This window comes from Oryzias latipes, chromosome 11, assembly GCF_002234675.1.
Source record: "Oryzias latipes chromosome 11, ASM223467v1".
Lineage (NCBI taxonomy): Eukaryota > Metazoa > Chordata > Actinopteri > Beloniformes > Adrianichthyidae > Oryzias > Oryzias latipes.
In genome coordinates this window covers 5,658,148-5,685,771 of record NC_019869.2, presented here as the reverse complement: position 1 = coordinate 5,685,771, position 27,624 = coordinate 5,658,148, and the positions used below count along the sequence as shown (strand labels likewise).

Genomic DNA, 27,624 nt, shown 5'->3' with positions numbered 1-27,624 from the left:
AAGTTGTACAACTATGAGGAAATAATTACAATACTAAAGTCGTAAATTTATTATTCAAAAAGTCATAATATAAATAAAAAAGGCGCGTTTTTACAAAATAAATTGTTAAATGCAGTTTCAACAGACAATCAAACGTAAACTGTTAAATTTATGTTGCACCTGCTTTATATTTTATGTAAATGTATAACTTTATATTCATGAAAGCACAGCTTTATTTAAAAAAACATTACTTTTACTTAGAAAAATGATGACTATTTTTGACAACATTTGTGTTTTTTCGCATTAATTTTCATCTATTCTTATAAAATTGTTACTTTTTCCTCATAACTTTGAAACCGCTCTCATTTAATTTTGACCCTTTTGTCAATTTTTTTTTACGTTTATACATTTTGTATTTCGTATATTATTTTACAAATGTATTCTCATAAAAATATTAGATTAACGTACTACTTAATTTAAAAAAAGCTTTACTTATTCCTTGTAAAATTACAATTTTATAAATGATGTGACGTTTTCCTGTTTTACGACTGTTTTCCTGCTATATATGTTTTCATTATTGTTGTGGAGGCCCTAATACTCCGTCCTTGTTTGTTTGTACTGTATTTTTCTAAACTTTCAATAAAGGTTTAAAAAAAACTGGTAAACGTTGATGCGCCCCCGCCTGGACGGATGGGGTACTGCAGCCTCAGCTCGGCGGTCACGTCGCTGTTTACGGAAACGTTCTACGTCAGCACGTGTGCAGCTTCTGCTCCGTACGTGAGCCTTTGCATGCTCGTTCCCAGACGAACAGAAGTCCGAGGCGGGTTCTGGATCGTGTATTCGTGTCTCCTTCCTCTCAAAAAGTCCACTTTCCTTTCAAGCGCAGCTCCGCGGGCGATGAGGATCCGCGCCTCCGGCCACCGAGGAGAAGCAGGAGGAGGTCAGGGCCTCACGTTGGAGGTCTGAGTGAGGCAGCGCAGATTTCCAAACTTCTGTGGGCTTTAAAGTAAGGCGAAGCTGCTTTCAGCGTCGCGCGTGGCGAAAACATGATTCTGGGGAGCATCCCCGCGAGGACATGCAGAGCGTGGTTGCTCCGGGTGAGTCTTTTGTTCGCGCGCGCTGACCCGCGTTCGGACGCACGCGGCGCACTTTTGTTGTGTACCAACCAAGTGCGCTCAGACTTGCAGAAGAAGGCGCGCGGCGGTCACACCCCGCTCTGCTGACTCCCCTCGCAGGTTTCCCTCAGGCAGGAGCCGTGTTTCTTCTCCTCCGTGCCCCCGCAGCCTGTGCCTCCGCTGGCCCAGACTCTACAGGGATACCTGAAGGCGCTGGAGCCCCTGTTGCCCCCGGAGGAGCTCAGTCACACCCGCAGGATGGTGCAGGAGTTCAGCAGGCCGGGGGGGCTGGGGCCACACTTGCAGGAGGGGCTGGAGAGGAGAGCCAGACTCACCAAGAACTGGGTGGGTGTTCCCCCTCCTGTCAGTAGAGACAGAAGGAGGTGACTGATAAACGGATGGAGGAGCTCATGACGTTGGTAAAGGAAAAACATGGCAGCTCCACCAAAAAGAAGAAAAGAAATCCTCTTGAATATGTGCAGAATCAAAGGCAATTGTCATTACATTGGTTTTTATTCTTCAAATAATTGTTTTTTTTCTTAATTATGGGAAACATTAGTATAAAAACTTGGCCCAACTATGTAACTGTGTCCTATCCTCCAAAATAAAATAAACTATTTAAAAAAAATCAGTATTAAACATTAATAGTTCCTACAACAAAAATAAATGGTAAATTTATGATTTAAAAAGCTGTGAAAAGGTCAGGTTTTTTTAAAGTGAAGTTGCACATTTTCAAACACACAAATGCAGATTCAGCATAATTCTTCAGCAGCGTGATGTCCATCTGATTTAAGTGTTAGCACCACCAAAACGGTTGATAAATTTATCAATATAAAATGAAAAGAATAAGTCACATTTCTACCAGAATAGTCATAAATCTATGTGAACATTTTCAAGAAATTGCATGAGAATAAGATTTTTAAATTATTTCAGAAAAGTCCAAATTTTACCCGAATGAAAATCATAAATTCATGATTTTAAATGTCTTCATTTTACGCTGGGAAAATCCTGCAATTTTAAAAATAAAGTTGTACATTTTCCAAAAACTAAAGCAGTGTAACTTTTGCCAGTCACCAAGAGAAAAAAGTGGTGATTTTTTTATGAGGAAAAGGGCACGGTTTCTTTCAAAATAAACTGTTACATTTAGCTTTTGTGCAACTTCTTATTCACGAAATTCCAACTTTATTCTGAAAGGGAAAAAAAAGCACAAATTAATTTATGCTAATAAATACAAATATATGAGAATAAAGTCATTCAATTTTGAGGAGAAAAAATGCATCAATTTTTAAAAATAAAGCATTACATTTAGGATTCAATAAATCGTAATTTCATAATTAACCCAGGCTTTCTGCATGCTTTTAGCTTCCCTAAATGTGTTTTTTGATATTGAAATCTTGATATTGATAATGATTATGGTTTGTCTGGGTCAGTTTGTCTTCTACTTCAGTAGAAAAACCTATAAAGTTGACTTTATTTTCAGAAACAAAAAAAACCCTGTCTTGTGGTGTTCCCCAAAGTCCTGTTCTGGGCCCCATTTAATTCCTTTTCTATAAGATTCATCTTGCTTGCTAATTCAGTCACATTTCCTATCTTTTTATATGCAGATGACATTCCGCTTTAGTGTTCCTTCAGTGAAAAGGATTACAATAATCTGCCTTTATTTTCACCACAAATCCCTTGATTCCTATTCAAAACTCCTAGTAAATAAAAACTGTTTGCGTGTGTTTTATTGTGTTTACCTGCCGTACGTGGCGTATTTTTGTTGTTTTAACTCTAAATAAAGAAAGGTTTAAGATTAGATTTTTTTGTTTGTCTGGGGATCCTGTGACGTTGTTGATTTGTGTCTCTTTTTTTTTTTGGGTGCGTTTTCCTGCAGATCACGGACTGGTGGGTGCAGTGGGCGTACCTGGAGAGCCGGCAGCCTCTGCCCGTTCACTCCAACCCGGCCATCTCTCTGCCGCGGAGGGATTACAATGACTGGAGGAGCCAGCTGGTGTGAGTCCTCGCTCTCAGAGAGCCTCACGCTCTGCAACACGCCATTGTTTTGATGAAGGTTACAGTCAACCTGCTATTATGAGCGATATTTAGCTTCCTAACATTCTTCTGCTTCCAGGTTTGCGTCCAAACTCATCGCCGCCGTTCTGGACTTCAGGGCCAAAATGAAAACGTGAGTCTGAGCCAATCATTTCCGAGTGGTTCTGCTGCCGTGGGGGTTTATTTCAGCCGGTGGGGGCTTTGTGTGTTTTTTCTTTCTGCGGCGTGGAGTTGACTCGCTCTGCTTCTAAATCTGTAAACACTGAGCGTAACTCTATCTGCGCTCAGGAATGACTCGGCGAGGACAGCTGCTCACCTTTCAGCTGAAAGAAATAATGTCCCACATCAGCAGCACTTTGCTTTAATCCTTTTTTTTTTGGCTGACTTTTTATTTTATTTTAGTTGCAAATTTTCCGTTGCTTAAAATTTAAAGTGTTCCGTTAAACAAAAGGAAGGAACTTTTCCTTTTCCTGTCCGTTTTTTTCTCTTTGGGTTTTCCAGTTTTGTTTTTGTCTATTTTAAGATCACAAATACGAATAAAGTTAGATAAAAAACAACAAAAAGAGTTTTGCATTCAGACTCCCAGAAACGCGTACGTAGGAAGACTTGATGAATGGGTTCCATACGTTTACACAGGAGCGTCACTGTGAGAGGAAGGCCTGATGCTGCTTGTTTACATTGGCAGGAAAACATCCGTCTAGAATAACAGTTAACTGTAGTTGGAGACCTTATTTTAAAAAACTAATTACCAGTATAGTTACTCAATAATTTAACCAAAAAGTAATTAAATTACTTCATTGCAAAAGTAGCAATGAAAAGTTTTTCTTACTGTTTGGATTTTCTGTTTGAATAAATCAATAGAAATGAATAAACAGACATTTACTTATATTAAACCTGCAAGATTTATTACAAAATAAATGAAATAAAGTCTGTTAAATAATAATTAAATTACATTTATAGCCTCGGACAGCTGGTTTGCTTTACGTCTGCACTTATTTTCTTCTAAACTAAACAGTAAAACATATCAAATGTTCTTTAATCAACTGTAAATAATCGAATGGATCCGACTCTCTCAGCCTGAGACAACAGTTTGGAAGTAGTTTTTATATCTCGTTGAAAATCAGGGGCACAATGAAAAAAATGCTGTTAGAAAAAGAATGTATTTGTGACATAGAAAATACGCTGGGCGGGGCCACAAGCTCCCTGCTCCGCCCCCTTCTAATCATTCACCTGCAGACAAATAGATCCATGTACGTCTTTGTTTTCCTCGTCTGAGCTGGAATCCGGACCAAAACTGGATAGCTTCAGTATTGCTCACCTTTTTTGTTAGGTTGGGGGTGTGAGGGGCTGTAAGATAGCAGAAAATCGTGTAAACAAAGGGATGATGGGAAATGAAGGCAGACCTCCTAGAAAACAAAACAAATTTTGGCTAAAAGCCCCCAAGCATAATCAGGATTTAAAGACCACTGGAAACGCTTTGAAAATGGATCAGAAGACGACCGGAGTAAGGACTGAAGAACCAGCAGCAAAATTTTATATAACTATCGTCACTTTAGTCACTAGAGTTTGAAGGTGAAAGCCAACAGTGAGGACCCATAAATCATTCAAATGATATTTATTATATCTCACCAATGTAAGGTACAGCACTTTTAGATACCAGTCCTCTATTTGGAGGTTTTGGTAGGGTTGCCTTTTTTAAACTTTGAAGTTTTTTAGTCAGCAGTAGTTCTTTTTTTTAAAGTTTATGATACTTGCTTATTTTACTGTTTTTATACTTTTATGTCATTTATACATCTATGAATGTTTTTTTTTATCCTTAAGTCTTTTATTTGTTTTGTATTTATTGTGGTAAATGGACCTTTAGTTTGTAATAAAGCTGCTTCTTCTTCTATTCAAGCAAACAAACGATCAGAGAGATCAACGATGGGTCAACCTTCCTCTTTTCCTCGCGTAATCCTCCTCCTCCTCCTCCTCCTCCTCCTCTTTCCTGTCAGGGCACAGCTCCCAGTGGAGTACATGCGAGGGAAGCCTATGTGCATGGAGCTCTACCCGCTCCTCTTCTCCTCCTGCAGGATCCCCGGCCCCAAACACGACTACGTCGCCCACTATGGCAGCAGCCGCAGATCGCCGACGCACATCACCGTGGTCAGGAACTACCAGGTAGCCTGCTCCGACGTCAGTCATATAATCATCTGTTTCTTGACGTTTTTTTTTTTAATGGACCCCTGTTTTCTCCTATGGCTTCAGGTTGGGTTGAAAAATTGACTTAAACGCTCACTATTGATCCAGTCGGCACTTTAGATGCAAACAGACCCGGAAATGATCATATCTTAAGGGATAAAATGAATTAAAATATGTGATATTTTCTGAAACAGAGTAATGTATATAGTCTAAACTTCAAATCCTTGATTTTTACCTTTTGGCCTCATATTACAAGATTTATAATGCAGCGAGGAGGAGAAGGTGGAAGAATTCCACTCAGAAGCATCAAGATGTCTTTCCTCCACTGACCTCTGAGCTTTTATTGTGAAGGATAGCACAGGAATCCTCTCAGATTAACTCTGTGAGAGCACCAGATTCCCAATATCCCACTGAAAGCTGTCAAAGTTCTCAGATTTCAAAATGACAAACACTCATCCTGCCTGTCTGCTGCCATTTATTTACACCGCTGACAGCTGATTGACTGTCTTGGCGAATCTACAGTGTCACCCCTCATGGGGGCCTCACATGTATGTGCAGTGTTTCCTATCCTGGTCCTCCATGTCTTCCATAAAGTTGGTGAATCACCACAAACCTCTCCAAACCTCATAACTGTCATTATAATCAGGTGTGTTGATGTGCATCAAAGAAATACTGCAGAGTTAGGGGACCCTGCTGCCCTCTTGTGGTTCCTTTCAGGTACTACTACCTAAGCTTTATTGGCATCAAAAATGACCTAAATCTTTGATATCCAATCTGATTTTAGATCTCAGACTTGTTTGAAGGCAAACAATATTTTAATGGACTGGCCTGCATGAGGCTGAAGTGGGCCCTTTTTTAAAGAAAAAAGAAAATTTTAGCCTCCATGTTTAACTTTTGAGGAGTTTATCTTCTTTCTCTGTAAAATATCTGCAGCTGCTTTTAACCTTTTTTTGTTTCCAATAGGAACCATCAAAATGTGATCTAGATTTTAAACCGTATTTGCAAAAGTGGAAGCAAAAAAAAAAACCAGATCCCAACTTCAGCCTCATCCGATTTTTAAGGTGCGACAAATAGGTAAAAAATAAATTAAAAAATGTTCAATAAAAGTGTTATTTTCAAAATATTATCAAAACTGTTTAAACAACTCTATCAGCAGCATCCTCGTAACACTAGACAGCCGGTTGCTGAATATTTATTATTATGGTCTGTGTGAACAGCGGTCACAAAAAATCCATACTTGGAGTAAAGACTCCTGTTTTTTTTTGTCAAATGCAGCTTTCTTTGATTTTGAAGTGGAAGGCTCTTCTTCTGTTTCCTCTTCAAGTAGGGATATTTTAGGAATAGCCAATGAATTTTCAAAATGTGACAGAGGGGCTTGACATGCATCAAGAATCAGTCAGATGAGGTGGAGAGAATCCAGTAGTTTTCCAAAATAAAACGTCCTCAAAATGTAGGTCGTGTGGGTTTTTTTTCGGTACTGGTCCACAGCCCTGATGTTGGGGATCACTGGCCCAAATCCCAGGTGTCAAACTCCAGGTCTGGAGGGCCGGTGTCCTACATGTTTTCCAACTAACCTTATTGGCTAAATGCACCTGATCCAGGTAAATGATGCAGCCTTTCCTAAAAGCCAGCAGGGTGCCGATCTGGGGTCTTAGACGTATGGAAGATGTAGGTTGTTTGATGCTAAGCCCAAACTTTTTTCCATCAAGTTCTTCCAGCTGGAGGTTTACAACAGCGACGGCTCGCGGTTGACGGAGAGTCAGATCCACGGTCAGCTGCTGAGGATCCGGTCTCAGTCCTGGAAGACGGATAAAGAGCCGATGGGCATCCTGACCAGCGAGCACCGCCACACCTGGGGACAGGCCTACAACCGCCTGCTGAGAGGTAAAAGGCCCAGGTTCATCACAAAACTCCCCCTCCCCTATCTGGGCAAGGGGCAGATTTGTAGAAACCCCCTCCGGAAGTTTGTTTGTTTAAACACCTGTGACCGGAAAAAGCCGTTTGAGAGAAGAGAACATGGAACATTTCTTTTACTTTGTTAGACAAACTGAACCAGGAGTCGGTGCAGATGATCGAGACCGGACTTTTCTCCGTGTGCCTGGACTCTCCGGTCATGAGGATATCAGATGAGAAGTATGTGCCCCGGTTGAGCAAACCCTGCAGCGGCTGATACCATTGTGCTGCGTGTTGACGAATAACGCCACTTCCTGTGCCTGAACTTTTGCGAAACCCTCTAACACGGAAACCGCCTGTTTACGACAGGTACGCCAGCCGCAAGGCAGCGCAGATTCTGCACGGGGGCGGGACTTATTCCAACAGTGGGAACCGCTGGTTTGACAAAACTCTGCAGGTGAGATCGATCCTGATTTTTTTTTTTTTTTAAAAAGGTCAATGAGCTGACAGATTTGCTAACCCTCGTCTGCCTGAGCAGTTTGTGGTCGGCGAGGACGGCTCCTGGGGCCTCCTGTATGAGCAGGCCACGGCTGAGGGCATGCCCGTGACCTCCCTGCTGCATCACATCCTGGAGTACTGGTGAGGCGGAGGGCGCCGTTTGAATCCTGGCACACATCCTCACACTTGTTTTTTGAGTCGTAACCGGTTAAAGAAGAAAGTAGAACCCCTCCCTGTTTTTTAGGCTCGGCTGTTTTCCGTTGAAAAGTGTTGCTACACCTGAGAGGCGACGATATTCCAGAGAAAAACAGCCGTTAAAACCCTAAAAGCTGTTTGTAAATCAGTGCTAAAAGCATAAAAAAGACACGTGAAAAGCATGTGCCCAACGAGTTTCCACTGTGTGAGGAGGCTGCAGCAGATCTGAATGGGTTAAAAAGTTTTCAAAAACAGTTTGCAGTCCGATAAAACAGTTGAAGGTTAAAACACAAATCCATTTAAAACCGTTTTTTCTGCTCTACAGTACATAAAACTCACATAAAATAACAAGACAATGACATCTTTACTGTAAAATTAACTGTTAACTAACTTCCTTCCAGCTCATTTATCACCTTTCTTTTCAGCATTTTTTTTTTCATTTTAGAGAAGCTAAGAACAATTTCTTTCTTGTAGAGTTAATTTGAAGCATCAGAGGCAAAAGATAAAAAAATAAAAGGAAGAATAAAAATAAATTAAAAGGAATAAGGATTAAATTTGACCCCGTTGGTTCTATTGGGTTAAACACATTTGATCAACAATAAAAAGACTTCCTGATTGAAGCATGTTTAAAAATGAAAGAACCTGGTATGAGGCTGTTAATCAACTAATATTGCATGTAAATTTATACATGGCAACTTTTCTGGGAGTTAACCTTTTACAACATGTGCAGGCAGCGACTTTCAGACTTGTTTTTTTTTTATTCGTCTGTTTTGTTTTTTGTTTTTAAAGATCAGTTTTAGTAAAGAATCTGCTAGCTAAGATGACCACATCTGTATAGCTTAAAAATGGTATTGAAATAATGAAAAACAATGGTCGGAAAATGTGAACTGGACTGAGTGACTCCGCCCCCCTCGCGATCCAAACAGGAAGTGGCTCCAAGAAACCCAAATAACAGCTATAAGTCAGTCGTTCTATTGGTCAGTGAAAACATTCTTGATCTGCTACATTTTTTGACATCATCTTGATCATCCTCTATTGTTTCCATGATATTCTTCCGTAGTTCTGACCAATCAGGTGCCTTAATAAAAGTGGGCGGAGCCTGCCAGGCCCAACATCTAACGTTCAAAACTTTAGATTTGGTGTAGCCTTCTTTCAAGTGGTAGGGGTGTAGCCTACCCACAAGCTCACTCCTGATTGGTGGCTGCCATAGAAACATCGCCTCAAACCGACACGGACCAATAACCGCCGCCGACGGAATTGATTTTACTTGGTTGGAGAAGAAAATCAACAGTTTTCTGTGGATGACGTCAAAGTCAGTTAGTCCAGTTCTTATAAAACCCGTAGGTCACGTGACCTTTGCAGCCATGAAGGTTGGTGCTCTAATATGTAAACAAACTTCCTAAACTTTTGTTTGCTTTAATCTTTAGTGAGCATCCTGATCCAAAGAGAGCTCCGCTGGTTCCTCTGCCGATGCCAAAAAAACTCTACTTTCACATCGACCGCGAGATCAAGTGGGACATCGAGCAGGCCAAGCAGAACCTTGACATGTAAGCGTTCAGTTCACTCTTGGCAGGGTTTTTTTTTTTTTCACGTTGGAGGGCGGAGCCAGGAGAAGATGACCTGCAGGTTCAACTGAAGCTTTCCTTTTCTTTCTAATGTCCCAGGAGAGAGGTGGCTGATGGGTAAAACAGAGGTTCTCCGTCATTCCACCAGTTTCTGGCTCACTTGAGCTTTTTTCTTTTATAGAGATTTTTTTTTACAACTTAAATATTTACGGCGTCCATTTACAAGATTTTTATAAACAGATGTTTCTACTCTGCATAAATATGATATAATTAAAATATAATAAACATGATTTGTTTGTTTTTCTGTTCTAATTATTTGGAAAGAAAAAAAAGGTTAAAAACACAAAAAAGTCAGTAATAACATAGTTCTTTTTTTTGATAATTCAATTTTATTGAATTTTTTTTAAAGAAAAATGGAAAATTCTCTGTGTTTAAACAATCACTAACCTTACATTTAATTTGAAGGTTTGAATAAATACTTTGACACCTGTGTTAAAGCTTGAAAGTAAACCTGAACTTGAATATTTGTTTGTTTATTTTCAGATTGATCAATGACCTCGATGTCTATGTCTTCAACTTCAAGAAGTTTGGAAAGGAACTTCCCAAAAAGCACAATCTGAGTCCCAACTCCTTCATCCAGGTCGCCCTGCAGCTCGCCTACTACAGGTCAGAAAACGTTTGGAAATTAAAGGTTTGATGCCAGTTGAACATATACACTGACCAAAAATGCAACACTTTTGTTATTGCTCCCATTTTTTATGGTATGAACTCAAAGATGTGAAACATTTTCCACATACACAAAATAACCAGTTCTCTGAAATATTGTTCACAAATCTGTCTAAATCTGTGATAGTGAGCACTTCTCCTTTGCCAAGACAATGCATCCCACCTCGCAGGTGTGCCATATCAATATGCTGATTAGACAGCATGATTATTGCACAGGTGTGCCTTAAGGCCTGTTCACACCGGGACGAATTTCGCCGGCGATTTTCGCCGACGTTTAACGCCTCGTGACTAAACAAAGGGCCCCAATGAGAGTGTGCACACCGACGCGAAAAAACGCCAGGCGTTAAAGCGTCAAAAAAAAAAAAACGCCTCGGGTTCGTTTTTTTTTTTCGACGCGTCGCGTCGAAATCTACTCGACCAATGAGAACGGCGCTTTTGCTCACGTGTCTGGAGCTTCTGAAGTTACAGTAAAACACAACTTGGGGGCGCTCAAACAAAACTGCCTTGCTGAGCACACATACCAGCGAAGAAGATAGACGCCAAGTAGCGTCTACACAGCCGCGAAGCAATAATGACGGACATTCTAAAACATCCCCGAACCAAGCACCAGTTGGAGCTACTGGTGCTTGAAATATTCATGTTTTCTTTGTTTGATTCTGACAAGCGTGTAAATACTTGCTCTCTTCTTCTAAGTGAAAAGCGACTTTAAGAAGCGTAAAGTTGCGCAGCGCCACCTTGTGTACAGGAGTATTTCTGTTTTACATTAAGCGCCATCTAATGTCAGGGAATGAAATTGCATGTTCACTCCACTCATCGTCAGCGAAAATCGCCTGGGTGTGAACACAAAAAACGTGGCGAATAACGCCTGGCGAATATTCGTCCCGGTGTGTACGGGCCTTAAGACTGGCCACAAGAAAAGGCCACTCTGAAATCTTCAGTTGTGTAGCACAATGCCACAGATGTGGCAAGTTTTGAGGCAGCGTGCAATTAGCATGCTGATAGCAGGAATGTCCATCAGAGCTGTTGCTAGGGAATTGAATGTCCATTTCTCCACCATAAGCCATCTCCAAAGGCGTTTCCGAGAATTTGGCAGCACATCCAACCGGCCACACAACCGCAGACCACGTGTAACCACACCAGCCCAAGACCTCCACATCCAGCATGTGGAGGATCATCTGAGACCAGCCACTCGGACAGCTGCTGAAACAATCGTTTGCATAACCACAGAATTTCTGCACAAACTGTCAGAAACCGTCTCAGGGAAGCTCATCTGCATGCTCGTCGTCCTCATCGAGGTCTCGATCTCACTCCAGTTCGTCGTCATAACCGACTTGAGTGGGCAAATGCTCACATGCGATGGCGTCTGGCACGTTGGAGAGGTGTTCTCTTCACGGATGAATCAAAGTGTTGCGTTTATATTTTTGGTCATTGTATTTGCAGGTGCAGTTACTTTGACTCCCAAAGCTTGTTAAATTCAACCTTGCCTTCAGGAAGACCCTTTTACCCTCTGAGATTCCCTAAAGAACAGAAATAACCAGAATTCCTGCTTTTGTCTTGTTCCTAATGGATCTTTGAAGTCTTTGACGTTTTTTTTCCCCCCCAGAGTTCACAATGAGGTCTGTCCGGCGTGCGACATCGCCTCCCAGAGGTTGTTTCGAGGAGGACGGACGGAGTACATCCGCTCACCCACTAACCAAGCACTAAAATTCCTTCTGGCTTTTGATGACCGATCTGTTTCGGTAGAAAACTGGAACTCTGCCGGATTTAAATGTGTACTTTTGTTGTTTTTTTTGGACATTTTTATTCACGGTTTTTGTTTATTTTGCTGCAGCGTGAAGCCAAGCTAGAACTGTTCAGAGAAGCTGTGGATGCCTACACGGTCCTGACGGAACAGGTGAACTTCCCCCTATACCAAACACCATTTGAATAAAGAAAACTTGTTTAATTTTTTCAAACGACATGCGAAAACTGCTGCAAGAGCGTCTTAAAAACAGCCTTTTCATTGGAGATGCTGCTGCACAGCAAACATGATCATTTCAAACATTGTTTCCTCTGATGCTGCTCAGACTCTTAATGGACACGGGATTGACAACCACCTGCTGGGGCTCAAACTGCAGGCCATCGAGGAGGGTCTCAGCATCCCCAAAGTCTTCATGGACACGGCTTACGGCCTGGCGACGCACTGGAAGCTGAGGACGGGGCAGGTGCGTTTCCACCCCGGATTATTAACAGTACTTTAGTAGGAAGAGAAGAATTGGTTCCCATAAAATCTCTTCCTCTTTCCTCGTTGAAATGCTCTTCGGGCGACACGTCTATTGAATTCTGGGAATTTCCTCTTTTTAAGCAACTTCTGCATGTGGAAATCGGACAGTCAGATGTCGGTTTTGTTACGTATTGCTTTCGTGTGTGTGTGTTTTACAACCCAACCACCAAAACGCTACATTTGCACCGGGAATGTGTCAAATGTTTAAGAATTTGGGGTCATATTAGGATCAGCTTAAAATGAATGAGAAAAAACAGAATTTAAGGAAAAAAACAAAATAAAAAGAAAACACCATACCTGGTGTGAATGTAGCTTAACTCTTCAACCGTTTGCACATATAAAGTAACTCCAGCGCAGAATGAGGCAGAGAAAAGCAGCTTTGCACCGTTATGCAACACTTAACATTAAAGTGTTGCATAACGGTGCAAAGCTGCTTTTTAATGTCGACTTTCTGATGGGGCCCCAATAAAAAGTTTGATTAAACACCAGATGTCAAACGTGTTGGGTAAATGGTCAGTGATGGCTTTTTTTTGAAGCCCCAAAAACGTTCTCTGTACAGTCGCAGTAATGTCTGCTCCTGTCTTCTCAGGTTCCTGCAAACACCGACAGCGTGATGTGTTTCGGGCCCTTGGTTCCCGACGGTTACGCCGTTTGTTACAACCCCCAGGCGGACCACGTCCACTTCTCCATCACCGCCTTCAACTGCTGCGAGGACACCAACGCAGAGACGTTATCTCGCACCGTGAAGGAGACTTTGTGTGACTTGCAGGAGCTGCTGGAGCCGACTGTGTAGAGGCGCCGCCATTCAGCATTTAACAGGAAAAGGCTGATTCTAAAACCCTTTTTGGTACAACCTCGGTGCTGTTATGGGAACCGTTTTATATTGTTTTGATTCTGAAAAAGGCTGATCTGGTGGCTTTGAAGTGATTTTGATGCTATTTTAAGGTTCTCATGAAGCAACAAGTCTCAGTCGTTCTGCGTGATCAGGTTCTGCGATGGAAGCTGCCGCGTTTTTTCCCAGTAAAGCGTCTGAAAACGCCAAGCGGCTGAAGGCAACCTGACACTCCAGCTTTACTCAGAACCAGCCAAAGCAGAAAACAAACTGTACTCCTCTCAGTGGTCAGGACAAAACCCGCCATGTGTGTCCGTCCCGCAAGAACAAATGATTTTTACCTCTCCTGTTTTGGATTTGGCTTTTTGTAGATTAAAACAAGTGACTGAAAGGACCAAAGACGACGATTGCGAATGAGAATGGTGGGGAAAAAGTCTTGTATTCACTGCTTTTATCCAACCACCTCATGATGGAGATGTTGTTTTGGATGTCCAGATGTATGACCTTGTAGTCCTTTCAACCCGCAGGACTGGATAATAAAGTCTGATCACTTGAAGAAAAGATTCTTTGTTTTCCTGAGGAAAGGGGGACTGGTGGAGGACAAAAAAAGTCTCAGGAGACGTTCTTAACCTTCTATAACAATTCATATCGTATGTAATAAATATATTTCCGGGGCCCCTTACCTCAGCATGATCTAAAATGTCCTTAAAAACCCCTCTTATAAAACACAGTCCATGTTTTCTACCCTGTAGTTCCTTATCATTCCACTAGGGGCAGTAGGAGGGCTTTTTCTACTAATTTCAAAATAGCCGCTTCCATGAAACTTTTTGGCGGGAAAAAGCTCATCTTTTTTAACACTTTATAGTGCGAATAACTTATCAATTCTTATTCGTTTTTTAAATGGCTATTTAACATTTATTTATAAGACAGTTACACCATGTTAAAAATCAAATTTGAGTCCGTGGCTAAAAAAGTCTTTTTTTTCCCCCAGAACATTCATCAATATTTATGCATCTTAAACTAACTGTTGTGATCAAAAACTTACCAAATCACCCAACGGATCAGAATTGATATGAGCTATATCTCTTACAAAAATGTTATTGTAAACCTTTTGTTGTTGATTTCATCAGAACTTCTTAATTACAAAAAAAAAAAAAAAATCAATTCTTTGATGTTGTGGGCCCTGTTTTATGCTGAGAAAATGTTTTTAAATTGCACCAATGAAGAGGGTTGAATGTTGACTTCTGCAAAAACAGTCATTTTCCTTGGAATTACAGTAAACAGTTTCCCACACACCTGTTTGATTGAGACATATTCCAGAGAAAAACAGCAGCAACAAGCGAAAAATTCCATTTAATTTGTGCAATCTTTGGTTCACAGGTAAATTTAACAAGACCTGACGGGGTTGCGTAGGTGTGGAAACAACTGCCATAGCTGTTTGTTACATAAAATATAAATGTGTTTGAATAAGAGGCCAGATATTTGGGCCCAAATCACACCGTGTAAGGGGAACATCCTCACCATTATAAACTACTAATAACCCATGTAAACCTATGTGATTGTCAATTAAAGAGTTATTAGCACTCATTTTGAGAGCCCGAAGCTACATTCCAGGATACCTATTGGTCCAAGACAGATCTATGAAGAGTAGATTTAGTATCTCAGCTAATCTAATTTTCGAAATATAAGTTTATGATTTTTTTTTAATTTATATTTCTGGAAATTCAGTGGCATTTCTTGCAAACATCCACAGAATTATTAGTCTTGGTGTTACTCAAATAACACACTGTTTGGTACTGAATGGTCTTAGGATGTGTGTTCAAAATGGTACAAAAAAATTGGATTTGAAATTAAAAAAGGTTTATTTCAAGACACCAAAACTAAACTTACAAAGACAAACCATAGAGATGTGTATATATATCTGTTTGGGGTTATATCAAACTTTGGATGATTAATTGTTCTTCATTAGAAAAAATGTAAAAGTTAAAAAAATCAAAGCGTAGATAAATTTCTATACACGTGTAAATGAGTTCATCCCATTTACTCGTCATCATAAAAATACATTATTGCACTGATAAATACAATAAACATTGAATCGATTTCAAAGTGAACTTTGTGAAAAAGAATTTAATAATTTCTTTGAGAGGTGGTAGGGATAGTGAATTTATGTAATCTCACCCCAAGATATACATTTATAAATATCTATGTTTTAAAAATTATCTATGCTTTTCAAATGTATAGCCTGGTGTAAATGTTTAACCCTGGAGAACCCACGGAGTTAAAGTCAACGATTTTCTTTCAGTTTTTTAATTGTAATTTTTATTTTTTTTATTTTTATGTATACATCTTTATTTTTTATCTCTTTATTTCTTGGCTGATGCTAAATGCTGCTACCAAAAGTGAACAAATATATATATTTTTTAATAATGGTCAAATTAACTTTAAAAACCCAGAAGAAATCTGTTATCTCGGTTTTTCAGTTTTATTTTATTTCACCTTTGCAGAATGCATTAAAAATATAACATTTATAACAATACAATACAAGATTAAAACACAGTTCTGCAAATCTGCGACTTTAAACATCCTGCACATGCTTTCCGATGCACGCGCTGCAGGGAAACTGGGCGTCATCTCGAAACGTCGCGTTGATTGGACGAGCGGAAACCGGAAGTTACGTATCCAGCGGCTGTTTCAACGTTTATTTGAAACCGGAACAAACAAATGCATAAAGTCAATCGTCTTCGCGTATGCAGGTCAAAGTCAGCAGGTGGTAAACAGTTTCCTTTATCGGACAGGAGGTTACTCAACTCCGCTGGAAACAGCCCAGGATTAAAAACCAAAATGACTAAAATCTTATTTTAGTTCACGTGTCTTTATTTTTATTTAACAAACGGCTTGTTTGTTTAATCGCGAGGAAAGATGAAAGACAGAAACATTCCTCCTCGGGGAGGAAGATGGAAGCGGAGCAGCGGCGTCCTGGCAGGGCTCTTCATGCCCCTCCTGTGTGCGTGTTTCTGGGCTGGGGGGTCCGCATACAAGCCGGTGATTATAGTCCACGGTTTGTTCGACAGCCCCAAAAATTTACTCAACTTGCAGCGATTCATCAGCGAGGTAAGGACCACAGAGCAGGGGGGTTGACGGGTTAAGGCGCAGCAAAGGATGTAAATAAACGTTTATGACGAGAAAACATGTTATGATAATAATGGAGCAATAATGTCATCATTACTGTTTTTCCTTTGTTACAACATAATGCAATAAATGCATTCATATCCATGCACATTTCGGTTTGATTTTAAATACTTGTTTTAATCATTATTTTACTTATTTTTATTTGTTCCATAATATTCTTTATAATGTTTCAAATTCAAACTATTTGTGGGTTAGTTTAGATTTGAAAATGGACTCTTCCAGCTGGTGCCGCCTTTTTGATGGAAATTATTTTTAAAAATTGTTTAAATGTTAGTTTATGAAACAGTTTGGGCCTAACTGGAATTCACGTGATTTTTTATTTAACTGAAACAATAAAAAAGGTTCCCTCTCCTTAGTTATTTACGACGGAGTATTAGGGCCACCAAAAAAAAAAGAAAAAATTAGGGCCACCAAAAAAAAAAAAAGTAAAATTACGAGATTTTATCTCGTAAATTTAGGAGATAAAAACTTGTAAATTTATGAAAAAAACTCGTAATTTTAGGAGATTACAGTGGAAGTGAACATGCATAGCAGCAGGTGAACGCCATGCAGCCGCAGAGAAGACCGACTAAACTTTGTTGAACAGGTGAGCTGAATGTTTATTGATAACGTTCCAAATGTCTGGAAGCTCATTTGTATGATTTACGATTCATTAAAGTTTTATTTATTGATGGTTGGTTTGCAGGATCTCTGCAGCCCGATGAAGCCGTCCTGCAGCTGTCCACTTGAATCCTTTCTTCCTCCATTAAAGACGAGATCTCTACGTCTAAGGAGGAGCACTTTTTTGGCATTTTCAACGTTCTAAAGCTAATATGAAAGACTATTTTCATTCCTCTTTATTGTTTTATGCTGAAACGGGACGTTTCATCTGCAGAGGGGCGTCTGTAACACTGTTTACTTCCGCATTGGTGTTCGGATGACAGGTTCATGACGTAATCAGACAGATGAACTTCAGGTTATGTGAATGAAAAGGAGAATAAAGGCTGCAGCGATTGTCTACACCCAAACGTGTCTCTGAGCTCCTTATTTTACATATGGAACTCCGCTTTACTGACACTGAACCCCGGAAAGACTGCTACACGGAAAATAATCTGATTTTGAATTGCCAAAAGGCTCAGAATCTCTTTGTTTTAAACCTATTAATCCGGAAATGAAGCTTCACAAAAGGCTACACATACTTCATCTTCAAGCTAGGTTCCGATAAACGGACAACTTTGGTGTTTTCTCCTTAATCTACGACTTTTTTCTCTTAAATTCATGAGATTTTAAGTCGTAAATTTATGAGATAAAAAGTCGTAAATTTACGAGTTTTTATCTCCTAAATTTATGACTTAAAATCTCATAATTTAACTTTTTTTTTTTTTGGTGGCCCTAATACTCTGTCGTAGTTCTTCAAAAACACAAAGGTTTATTCTAATTACATGTATGGCTCTGCTTCAAAAATAACAATTTTCTGGATTTTTTTTTTTCTTTAAGTAACCATTGTCATATTTTTGGTGTTCATAAGCATAATTACAGTATTCTGTGTCTTCACAGTCTCATCCAGGGACAAACGTGACCATCATCGATCTGTTTGACGGCTATGAAAGCTTGAAACCACTCTGGACTCAGGTGGAGGGATTCAAGGCGGTCATTTACCCAATAATGCAAAATGCAGCAGACGGCGTCCACTTTATCTGCTACTCTCAAGGTGACGGAGTTCATTCCTGCAAGTGTGATCATGCTCACGTGAATGTAGTTTTTACTTAAAGTCCCACTCTGATCATCTTTTGGTCCATTTTTAAAGCGTTCTTGTTGTAATTATGCAGCTTCTAGCCCAAATCTAAACTCCTGTCGTTTTCTAGGACTTAGTTTCTGCAGAGCGGCAGCAATTAATCAGAAATTCACCTCTGAGTTGTGGGCGGGACTGTGGGCACGGAGCAACTCTTACCCCATTTCCCATCATCTTTTTGTTCACTCGTTCCCCCACTAGCTTACAGCTTCTCACGCCCCCAACCTAACATCAGCGGTGCAACAAAAACGTTGAGCTATATCAGAGCTATCCAGCCGTACAGTTTAGATCCAGATTCTAGCTCAGACGAGGAAAACAAAGACCTCCATGGATCTATTTGTCTGCAGGTGGATGTATCACAATGAATGGAGCTTTTTCCCCCACCCGGTGTATTTCCTACGTCACAAATACGATCTTTTTCATATTGCACTTTTTCCTCTGCTCCTGATTCATAACAATTTAAATAAAGAAGCACTTGGAACTGTCATTTTAAGCTTCATTTTCTTTAAATATGTCCATCATCATCCTATAAAAACCTATAAGAACATGTTAAAAACACCATTTTCATCAGAGTGGGTCTTTAAGGTAATTCGGCAGCTTTTCCATTTGCTGTCTGGCAGCTCTACAACTGTATAAGTGACTCTTTTTACAGCATTGAAATAGTTTCAAATGTTTTGATTTTTTATTTATTTGGGTGTTTACCATGTTTGGGTTTCATTTTCATTGTGGGCGGCTGTGGTGCAGCGGTAGGGCGGTCAACCCATAAGAGTAACAGGTTCGATTCCCGCCTTGCACGCCCATGTGTCGAAGTGTCCTTGGACAAGACACTGAAGCCCACCTTTCCTCTGGTGGAAGGTTGGCGCCAGTGTTCAGCAGCGGAGCCGCCACCAGTGTGTGAATGTGTGTGTGACTGGGTGAATGGGTGTGTGACTGTAAAGCGCTTTGGGCCTTTGAAAGAGGATAGAAAGCGCTATATAAGTAGACATTTAATTTCGCGGTCAAGTTGGAAACTTTTATTTTTCAGTTTTGTCTGTAAGCAGTTAAACGAAAAAAGCTCATATTTTTCTGTTGATTCCATGATTTGTTTCGATCTGGGAAAAGTCAAATGAAGCAGATGAAATCCGAATGAATCTCTGTGATGGTAAAGAGCAGGAGCCTCTTTGATCCTTTTTTACATCTGAATCCTTTCAGATTTTGTGTATTTTAAATATATTACATTTTCTTCTTTGTTGATTAATCAATATTTACCTCATCCAAGTACATTTCTTAAACTTTTTGATCATCAAAAACTTCCTTTTTGGTTAAAAACAAAATCACATGACACTGGAGGACTAAGTAGCTAAAACTCAGATGAAAATGTTCTTTTGTATGTTTTTAACATTTTCTTGTGCCATTTCTCTGGATAAATATGAAGGATATTAGGCTTAAAATCAAACATCAAAGTATTTTTTTAGTTGTTTTGACTCAGGAGCAGACGAAATAATGCTGTTTTGAAAAAGGTTGTATTTGTGAGGTAGAAAATGACGCAAACTCCCTGCTCTGACCTTAGATGTATTTCTAATGAACTCCTGCCGCTCTGCAGAAACTACATCCGAGAAAACGGCTAAAAACGGCACAATCCTCAGTCAAAGAGCACTGGGAACGCTTCGGAAATGGATCAGAAGATGATCGTTGCGGCATTTTAACCACGTTTGTGTTTCTGTGTTATTACAGGCGGGTTGGTTTGCAGAGGGATCCTCTCCACCCTCCCTGAACACAACGTCCACACCTTCATCTCTCTGTCCTCGCCTCAGGCCGGCCAGTATGGAGGTAGGTCCAATTCCGCAGCGTCAGGTATGTATGGAGAGGAATGCTGGGATGCTGACAGTAGATTTGTTTTCCTCTCAGCCTTTAAGTTGCCTGTTTCTATCATCCTTCAGACACCGACTACTTTAAGGATGTCTTCCCAGAATGTGTAAAATCAGAAATCTACCATTTTTGCTACCTTGGGATTGGTCAGAGGTTTTCCATCTGCAACTACTGGAAAGGTGAGTCGTGAAACACATCTGTAGGTGTTTTGGGGAAACGTTTGATGCTTCTGGAGGTTTCCTCATAGAGGATGTTGTTGTTTTCCGCCTGCAGACCCCCACCACAAAGACCTGTATGTGAACGTTAGCAGTTATTTAGCTTTGCTCAACACGGAGAAGCCACATCCCAATGCAACAGGTCAGTGACGTCCCTTCAGGGTAAACTAACGGATATCAACTTCAAGCAGATAGAAGATTGTGTTGACTTAAATGACAAGACTATTGTATCTAAATTACCTTAAAAAATGGCACAAACCTTTTACTATTTTAGTATTTAGCAAAATAAACACCAAGAGAGAAAATATTTTATTAGTGACTTCAAACCTGCTTCTGCAGAATGGAGGAAGAACTTCCTGAAAATCCAAAAGCTGGTGCTGATTGGAGGACCGGATGACGGCGTCATCACGCCCTGGCAGTCGAGGTGAGTTCAGCCTCTCGTCACTCCGACCCACCAAACTGCATTTTGTAGATGTCCTATTAGACCTGTGTGAGTCCCTTTAGGGCCTCAAAATCCATTTATTTTACTTTTTTTTTTTTGTAGCAGGAAAAAGTCAAAAAATTCTACTCATGAAATTCTCCTCAGTACATGTCAAATCTGAAATCTAGAAATATTCTAACTATTGATTTTCTTTTATTTCCTTCTCTTTGCTTGATTTAGCATAATTCCTTCTGGCTTGGTGAAATATTTCACTGCTGTGCTGCTGAGAACAACTCATCCTCTTAAATAAATAAAAAATACTCAAGATTTGGGGTTTTTTGTGCACGAATGGTATAACTTTCCACTAACTGATTCTTATACAAAGTGGCTCCACTTTTACCATAATTATTGCTGATGAAAAACAAGAAGCAACTCCTTTCCAAACTGTTCTAAACTGTAGTGACGTCGGTTTTTATCGTCAAAAAGTCGTGTTTGAATAAACGCAGAGACCATCGAACAACAGAGAATAAGTCTCTGTGAGGATGGTGACAAATCCCTCAAAACTAAAAGGAGTGGAGCAAATGGGATTGGTTTCTAATGTTTTATGGCAGTTTGGAAATAAGATCTAGACACAAGATTCAGAGAGATGACCTTAAGGAGAACAGAGGAACTCCTTAAAGAACCTCCTTTAGAACGGCGTGACTTTCATGTGATGCTCTGACTGTTCACTGCTCTCTCTGTGCTCCTTTCTCCACAGTCAGTTTGGGTTTTATGACGACAACGAGACCGTCGTTGAGATGCAGAAACAAGACGTGAGTTCCCGTCCATGAAAAAAACACTTCCAACTATTCAAAGCACACGCAGGCCGCTAACGAAAAGCTTTTTCCTCAGTTTTACCTGAGCGACGCTTTCGGGCTGAAGACGCTGGCGGCTCGGGAAGATCTGATCACCTGCACTTTTCCCGGAGTCCAGCACATCCAGTGGCACTCCAACGAGACGGTGTTCCACGCCTGCATGGAGAAGTGGCTGGTTTAAAACCGTCTCAGCTCGCTAAGCTCAGGCCTTACAGCAGATAGGAATCCAACCACCGAATCCACTAACTTCCTGTCGTGGTTTTATTGGTCTCAGTGGATTCCAGATTTTATAGATTCTTTATTTTGTTTTGCACGTTACATGTTTTTAGGATTGTTTTTGTATTTCTCTAAAGTATGTGGAGCAAAATCAATGCAACAATCATCAGATAAACCCCTTTTTTATCTGAAGTTACAGGAAAAACAACAACCTAGCAGCACCTTTATACAGCAGCAGCTCGACTCATGAGCGGAGTTAAAAAACGATTCTCTCTGGTGTCACTATTTTATCGCTAAATAACCGTCGCTTTTTAAGATGAGCTTCATTCTGAAGATGTTTTTGCCTTCTCAAAGTGAGCGCTCTTTTAACAAAAGTGTCAAATGCTGACTTTTTTAAGTTATTCCCAGTTTAAAAATCAATCATCAAATCTTTCCAGTATATTTCCAAAAAGAAACCAGATTTTCCTGCTTCTCAGTCAATGTTTTAACATTTAAGGAAAGGCTAAAAGTCTGTAAAGGAAAATCTGCTCAGACTTCCTCCTGAACTTTTTATTTTGTCATTTGGGATTATAAAAGTCTTAGCATCTTTAAAAACAAACAGATATTGCTTAAGTGCTTAATGGCATCCATTGAATAGAAAATACTTGTCTACTAAAAGTTTTGAGATTTTTTGAGATGTGATGGAAAGGACACGAAGGGAGTCGATGTTTTAAAAAAAACTCTGTCTCCCATGATGCATTGAGGTAGCTCCAGACGAATGTTGAGGAAAAGTGTGGTGAATGGCCGTAAACGGAACGATTATGTGAGGAAGAAAGCCAGCCGGGGCAGATCTTTAAAAAGGCGAGGGGGGGGTAACGAGTTTTTGACTAAGTGGAGTTTATGGTGGAGATTTCTAGGGAAGAAGAAGATGCACAATGACCAGGCTGTGGAATGGAAGCAGAATGTGGCGTGAAAAAGATGGAGAGGATATTTATATCCCAGACTCATAAGCTGATGGAGAGACTGAAGAAGAGATTAAGCTGACAGAAAACTTCCTCTTTAGGAAGAGAACTTGACTCTTTAGTTTGAGAAGTTTGAAGCGATACAGGAATAATGAGTAAAAAAAGTGGATGTTGGAGTTGCAGGAGATGTTGACAAATAGGAAAAAAATGGATGAAGAGGAGAAGCCCAAGGATGGAGCCTTGGGGTACACCGCAAAAAACTCCGCCAGTGCAGGGAGGAAGTTTTATATGATGTCTTGATTTAAGAATAAATGAAAATATGTTACATTTTGGAAGTAGGCAAAATTGCTTATTTTAAGCAATAAATTGAGACAAAAAAGCCAAAAACTACAATATAAGAAATGATTAAAAAGTGTTCTGCTACTAAAAGTGAGAAGATAAATCAGAGTATTTCTTGTTTCAGGACTAAAAGTACTGAAAACTTATTTACTTTCCTTTTATTGAATTTACAAATTTGTGGAACAAATTTGCCCCAAATAGATTGTAGCATCTCCCACGAGATGAAAAATGAGTCATGGTTGTGCTCTTTTGTACATGTTATAAATTTGGCCCCGAAACAAATTTGCTGATCATCAGCAAAAATCTGACCAACATTTGTTTGTGATATTCGTGGTTAAGGCTTGGTAAAATGCTGCAAAATCCTCCTAAATGAAGGCATGTTCTTGTCCTTTAATCTTGCCTGCAAGCTTTTATTTCTTGTTTTGCTTGGATGGACTGGTGAAATTTGCGGTGTAAACGTGAAACAACAGAGGAAGACTGGAACTGGAAATGAGTGGATCCTGTGCAGGGGAGTTTGGATGATGGTGATGCGGAGAGGCGATGAAAAAGGATAGAGGGAGAAATGGTGCCTGAAGCGGCATCAAGGCAGAAGGAAAAAAGAAAAGGATGGATTGTAAAAAAAAAAAAAAAAAACTCTTAACTTTGTCTTTTTTGGCAAACTTCTCAGATAGATTTTTTTTTTTCATTACAAATGTGTCAAAAGTGGACTTTTCTTTAAGTTTTAAAGCTCCTTGCAGTGAAACTGTAATCATTCACAGACAGTGTTTTTAAGGGATAAATGTTACAACCTTTACTTCTCGCTAAAGCAGATTGAAAACTTTATTTATCGGAACTACAGAGCAAGAACGTGAAAAAAAATCTGTGGTCTTTGGTTTTGAAAAGGGCACCGCCTGCAGAGATGCAGCTCTGCTTGTGTGTCTGTAAACGCACTACATTGTGTGTGTCTGTAAACACACCACACATTATTGTGTTTAGTCTAAAAATGAGATTATCAGATGACACCAGAGCTAGACTATGCATTTATTTTATTCATTTATACCGATTAAGAAGAGGTGCACTTCTGGACTGTATATGAGAACTGCCCCCCCCCCCCCGGCGTTCCAAACAGGAAGTGGCTCCTCATTCTATCGGTCAGAATAACCATTCTTTCTCTTCTTCATATTTTCATGTAGTTTAAGTTATTCAAGGTACAAACTGGCCAATCAGATGCCTCAATAAAATGAGGCATCTGTCACCTGGTTGGTGACAGGGGTTGCCATAGAAACGATCACAGCTGTTTAGCGACGTGTTGGCGACTCATTCCATTGGAATTGGAAGTGAGTCGTCTGCTATGGGTGGGTGCTATGCGTCAGTGGTCGCACCTTGAATTCAGGTCAACTCCCCACGGAAATGTTAACATAAGATTTGTTCTGCCATTATGTTTTTGTTTTTAAATCAAAGGGAGGTAAAATATCAGAATTCGGTGTGAAAGAGTCCAACATTTCATGCCTAGGCCGTCTCGCCCAGCCCCGCGTGACTCAAAAACATTCATTTACTTTGCTTAATGCTTAATTAGAATGAAACGTTCTTGTTAAGGGGAATACTTAATTGTGTGTGTGTGTCTCACATTTACCTCAAGAATCTCCACGTATCATGACTGTGCCTGGGATTTATGGCTGTATGTCCAGACTTACTGCCCCGCTCTGCTCTGCTAATGCTGCAGTCCTTTATAGATTTGTACTGCTGTGTTTTTCTACATGGATGCACGTGCAATGCCTCCATTTCCCATATCATGTTATCAGAACCATGCAGTGCTTTGAGGCCATGCTCCTCGTTTGCTTTCGTAGGTGAAGCCTTACGTGTTTTTCCCCTAAGTGTTGCATAGCCATGACCAAAGTGCTACCAGCCGCTCGCCGCCTCCCGTGACAGTGCTAAAAGTGAGGGATCACGGGGCGGAGGAGTGGAAAACGAGACCCTGTTGCATGTGTCACTACCTCCCATTACATGTAGAAATCTCAGGTGTTTTGGCAACCTCCATGTCTTTAGGGATGCATGCTTTCACCTGTTGGATGTTTTGGTTAAAAAAAAAGGGGGGGGAAAGGTAAGAGGAAAAAGTGTGATAAAGTAAGTGAACCTAAGTATGGATTGCACACATAAAAGGGAACCTTAAGAGAGGAATTATTATCCTTTGGTTCTTGTACAAGTAATATAATTTATAATTTTACAATCATGTCCTGCTTCTATGTGTTTGTCATAGAAAATGTTATAAGAAACTTTTTTAAGACTAAAACTGATATTTTAACAATTTCTACAGTGTTTCTAGAATGCTGTTTGATCAATAAAAGGGAATTTTAAACCGGGATTTGTTTGTTTGTTTTCATTTTGACAAAGTTTGGATTACACAACACTTTGCCACTAAAAGGTTGAATTTAAAATTACTTTTGTTCAATTATCAGGCTTATTTTAGTGAGCATTTCCATCAATAAATAGTCATAAAAAATAGATAGATAGATAGATAGATAGATAGATAGATAGATAGATAGATAGATAGATAGATAGATAGATAGATAGATAGATAGATATAAACTTTATTAATCTCCCAAAGGAGAAATTCAGGTGTCCGGTATCAAAACACACAACCACACACAACAAACAGTAAAAAGACAGTTCACAAAATAATATCAGTTCATGTCAGGCAGGTTCATTAAAGAGCCTGATAGCTGTAGGGAGTGGAAAGATTGATAAGGTGGAAAGAAGATAAGGTGGATATTTATGAATATTTTGGATCATATAGGACTTTCACACATCCCTGCCATAAACATTAAAAAGTCTTGATACAAATAAAAGGTAGTTTAGCTGTTTTTTTGCAGCAGATGGTACAAATCTTTTTAGGATAGTGGAGGTCCTGTGTTGTCTTGAGTTTCCTTATAAATAAAAACAATTGTACCTGAGCATCTATCCTGATTATTTTACAGTTGGTTGGATTTATTTTATTCTATCTGCTTTACTGTTTTTCCAAAAACAGGAGGAGTTGATTTTAGTTTATGATGTTTAAACTGCCTGTGAAATGATCAGATTATCACAAGTTTTTATTTTTATTTTAAATAATATTCAAACATAATTTCTCCACGTACAGTCCACCTTTATGGAAAAATATGTACCGTATTTTCCGGACTATAAGTCGCACTTTTTTTCATAGTTTGGCAAGGGGTGCGACTTATACTCCGCAGCGACTTATATTAGAAATAAATTGAAATAAATACATTGTTAACCCTCCTGTTATGTTCATTTGTGAGGAACAGAGATGATGTTTCTGGGTCAATTTGATGTATGAGGTATGTTAAGTGTTAAGAGGATTGTAAGTGACTCAGAGAATCAGCAAACTTTTTTTACAGTAAGATCTTGAAGGCTAAAAACATAATATTCTATTTTCCAATGATTTCATAGATTCAGAAATGCAATAAAAGTGAAAACTGTTTCTACAAGTACAGGATGAAAACAGAGTATTAGTTGGCCAATGATGCTTCATGAAAGGAATAAATAAATAAGTTTGAGAAAAAATTACTGTGAAATTATTAGATAAACAGTCTGCTATGATTGTGTCATATAAGGTTGTGAAAGTTAAAATGCGACTCATAGTCCAGTGCGACTTATCTGTGTTTTTTTCTACTTTATAATGCATTTTTGGGCTGGTGCGACTTATACTCCGGTGCGACTTATAGTCCGGAAAATACGGTATATTTTGTTTAAACACAAGCTTTTGTTTTGAAGAAATTGGCTGGAAAAGGGAGTTTGGGCTATATCTCATTTAATAGATGAACGGGGGGCCTTGGGGCGGTCCTGCTGGCCCTGGCCTGGGTGGCGGTCTTGGTCGCCCGGGGGGCGGTTGTTCCCTGCCTGTTCCCGTGTGGCGTTGGGGGAATTCCGGCTGCCGCTGCTGCTGCGGCGGGGGTATGGGTGTGGGGGTGGCTGGGCGCTCCTCCTCTTTCTTTTCACATTCCACCATCCATTTTAGAAGAACATAAACACTCACCTGAGCACAGGTGTTAGCTCACCTTTGCACTAATAGTTTGCATGATTGAATGAATGAAAGATTTCACACTAGTTGGTTTAAAGGCATAGGTATGCGTTCGTGAACACTATCTGTTTTGTGTGCATGTTGACATGTGGACATTTTTGCGGCTAGCAGGTGTGTTGATAATATTTGAGTGTGTGTGAACAGGCCCCGCCCTTTTTGTACTACATTTGAACCGTACCGTAACGATAAACAACCAGTAAACCTGTCTGCTCTATGCTGCTTCATGGTCTTACCCCCCTTCCCCTCCTATTATCACCCTCCTACCCCCCCCCCCCTCTCTCTCTCTCTCTAACGTCCCTCTCTCTTCTTCCCCTCTTTCCTTTTCCGTCCGGTCCAACACCAAAGATTTTCAAACATGATTGAAATTAATAAAGTTTGGCCTCAATTACAAAAGGGGTTTATTCAGACATACCTTTGGTTTGTCTGAAGATGAATAACCCCTCTTGTTAAAATAAAATATGTCCAACACAAGAGGCCCTCAGCTCTCATCTG

General features: G+C 39.9%; 2 protein-coding genes across 3 annotated transcripts; both read left to right on the top strand.

Moving 5' to 3' along the window:
* Positions 1–40: 40 nt before the first annotated feature.
* Positions 41–13,842, top strand: LOC101159596 (carnitine O-acetyltransferase). 2 transcript variants are annotated; one of them, XM_011480734.2, is made up of 15 exons: positions 41–1,076; positions 1,215–1,439; positions 2,971–3,089; positions 3,208–3,261; positions 5,201–5,288; positions 7,019–7,193; positions 7,352–7,442; positions 7,572–7,659; positions 7,741–7,841; positions 9,323–9,442; positions 10,004–10,126; positions 11,790–11,925; positions 12,018–12,080; positions 12,253–12,390; positions 13,039–13,842. In XM_011480734.2, exons 1-15 carry the CDS (start codon positions 1,026–1,028, stop codon positions 13,240–13,242), a joined length of 1,776 nt encoding a protein of 591 aa, XP_011479036.1. In that variant the 5' UTR covers positions 41–1,025; the 3' UTR covers positions 13,243–13,842. The 2 variants fall into 2 exon arrangements, with proteins under 2 accessions (XP_011479036.1, XP_004073826.1); XM_004073778.3 differs by having other exon boundaries at positions 5,123–5,288.
* Positions 13,843–15,975: 2,133 nt separating this feature from the next.
* On the top strand, positions 15,976–25,416 carry ppt2 (palmitoyl-protein thioesterase 2). The gene is made up of 8 exons (XM_004073777.4): positions 15,976–16,392; positions 18,007–18,160; positions 19,955–20,050; positions 20,161–20,268; positions 20,363–20,446; positions 20,644–20,728; positions 21,483–21,537; positions 21,617–25,416. The coding sequence occupies exons 1-8, from the start codon at positions 16,201–16,203 to the stop codon at positions 21,758–21,760; spliced, it is 918 nt and encodes a 305-aa protein (XP_004073825.1). The 5' UTR covers positions 15,976–16,200; the 3' UTR covers positions 21,761–25,416.
* The last annotated feature ends 2,208 nt before the right edge of the window (positions 25,417–27,624 follow it).